This window comes from Manacus vitellinus, unplaced genomic scaffold, assembly GCF_001715985.3.
Source record: "Manacus vitellinus isolate BGI_N305 unplaced genomic scaffold, ASM171598v3 scaffold_192_pilon, whole genome shotgun sequence".
NCBI classification, from domain to species: Eukaryota; Metazoa; Chordata; class Aves; order Passeriformes; family Pipridae; genus Manacus; species Manacus vitellinus.
This window is the reverse complement of record NW_021939347.1, coordinates 44,740-46,886: the sequence shown is the minus strand read 5'-3', so window position 1 is coordinate 46,886 and position 2,147 is coordinate 44,740. Positions and strand designations below refer to the sequence as shown.

Below are 2,147 nucleotides of genomic sequence, written 5' to 3'. Positions count from 1 at the left end.
GTCAGTGATTCCCTGTGTCCTGCAGCTGGAGGAGCAGATTCCCAGGGCCTGGAGTCAGTGATTCCCTGTGTCCTGCAGCTGGAGGAGCCGATTCCCGGGGTCCAGCGTCAGTGATTCCCTGTGTCCCAGTCTGGGGGGGTCTCCCTGGGATCCCCCATGCCCCCCAGCTGGGGAAGGAGCCAATTCCCACAGTCTGAACTCCCACATTCCAGGCCGGGGGGTGCTCCCCAGGTTCCCACCATGTCCCACATCCAAGGAAGCAGCCAGTTCCCAATGCCAGCCATTCCCTGTGCCCTGGGGGGGCTCCCACAGTGGGGAAGGAGCCGATCCCAGGGCCCAGCATCAATGATTCCCCTTTCCCTGCTCCTGGGGGGGCTTCCCAGGCGCCCCCGTGTCCCGGAGCCGGCGGATGTGCTCATCCAGGAGCGCTGTGAGGAGGGAGGGCCCGCGCTGGAGCAGGGATGAGGTCTGGGAGGGCAGGAGGGCCAGGGCTCCCACCATCTGCCCCTGGGAGGCCTCCAGGGAGGGCAGCTGGGCGAAGTTCTCCACTCCCCGCCGGCTCAGGATCGTGTCGTCGATGCAGGCGCCTGGAAGAGAGCAGGATATGGGATAACAGAGCATTCCACGAAGGAACTGTTTGCTCCTTCAGGCTCCCACCCCTCCAATCCATCGGCTTGGACCCTCCTTCCCAGCCCTGGAGGAGCCCAGCGCCGGGATCTGGGGAGCAGGGAATGCCCTCACCCAGGAGGTTGACCTGTGGGATTCCCTTCAGCACCCGCAGCATCTCCCGGGCCCGGGTCTCCGGGCTCACCAGCAGGATGTTGCGGCACACGAAGAGCGGGAGGAGGTTCCTGTACTTGGACTGCTCCAGCACCGGCCGGACAATCTGGAAAACGCCTTGGGAGTGACGCCTGGAGCAGCCCAGGACGCACCCCTCTCCCCCCACACCTCCCCTCCGGGATGGGCGCCCACCTCGTTGAGCACGAACTTGACCTCGATGTTGTGCTTGCGCAGGTAGTGGCGCATGGTGACCACGTCCTCGTCCGGCATGGAGTTGTACTGGCACACGGCCACCATGCGGCTGCTCCGGAACGCCTGCTCCACCTGCCGCCGCAGCAGCCGGACATAGCCGGACATAACGTCCTCCTGGGCGGGAGGGACACGGGATACAGGGATATGGGGATACAGGGATACGGGGATACGGGGATACAGGGACACGGGGATACAGGGACACGGGGATACAGGGANATGGGGATACAGGGATACGGGGATACGGGATACAGGGATACGGGGATACAGGATACAGGGATATGGGGATAGGGGGATACGGGGATACGGGGATACAGGGATACGGGGATACGGGATACGGGGATACGGGATACGGGGATACGGGGATACGGGGATACGCAGACACAGGGAGAGGGGGAATGGCTGCTGTGACCCCCCCCATGGAGATCCGGCAGCTACAGGTGGGAGGTGATCCCATGGATCTCGAGGTGATCCCATGGATCTCAAGGTGCTCCCATGGTCCATGAGGTAATCCCATGGATCTCAGGATGTTCCCATGGTCAATGAGGTGATCTCATGGATCTCAATGTGCTCCCATGGTCCATGAAGTGATCCCATGGTCCATGAGGTGATCCCATGAATCTCAGGGTGTTCCCATGGACCATGAGGTGATCCCATGGATCTCAAGGTGATCCCATGGTCCATGAGATGATCCCATGGATTTCAAGGTGTTCCCATCGTCCATGAGGTGATCCCATGGTCCATGAGGTGATCCCATGGATCTCAAGGTGCTCCCATGGTCCATGAGGTGATCCCATGGATCTCAGGGTGTTCCCATGGTCCATGAGATGATCCCATGGATCTCGAGGTGTTCCCATGGTCCATGAGGTGATCCCATGGTCCATGAAGTGATCCCATGGATCATGAAACACTGCCTGGATCTCAAGACGCTCCCATGGATCTCAAGATGCTCCCATGGATCGTGAGATGTTTCTGTGGATCTCGAGACGCTCCCATGGATGGGAACCCACCTGGTTTCCAGCACCTGATGGGGCACCTCCCCGCCACCCACAGCATGCCCAAAAAGGGGATTACCTACCCCGGGAAGGTCTCACACCGGCTCCAGCCAGGCCGTCCGT

At 61.1% G+C, this 2,147-nt stretch overlaps 2 protein-coding genes across 2 annotated transcripts in view; both read right to left on the bottom strand.

The window, feature by feature from the left end:
- Nucleotides 1-284, bottom strand: part of OSBPL7 (oxysterol binding protein like 7) — a gene marked incomplete at its 3' end in the record, with an annotated part of 3,970 nt that extends 3,686 nt beyond the window's left edge. The window contains exon 1 of the mRNA XM_029959050.1: nucleotides 240-284. Coding sequence (XP_029814910.1) covers nucleotides 240-284 — 45 coding nt within the window. The remainder of the gene's footprint in view (nucleotides 1-239) is intronic.
- Nucleotides 7-2,147, bottom strand: part of MRPL10 (mitochondrial ribosomal protein L10) — a 3,141-nt gene continuing 1,000 nt past the window's right edge. Inside the window, exons 2-4 of the mRNA XM_029959049.1 lie at nucleotides 973-1,463; nucleotides 742-886; nucleotides 7-587 (exon numbers count right to left, since the gene is read on the bottom strand). Of these exons, the coding sequence (XP_029814909.1) occupies nucleotides 343-587; nucleotides 742-886; nucleotides 973-1,463 (881 nt within the window). The 3' untranslated portion in view covers nucleotides 7-342. The remainder of the gene's footprint in view (nucleotides 588-741; nucleotides 887-972; nucleotides 1,464-2,147) is intronic.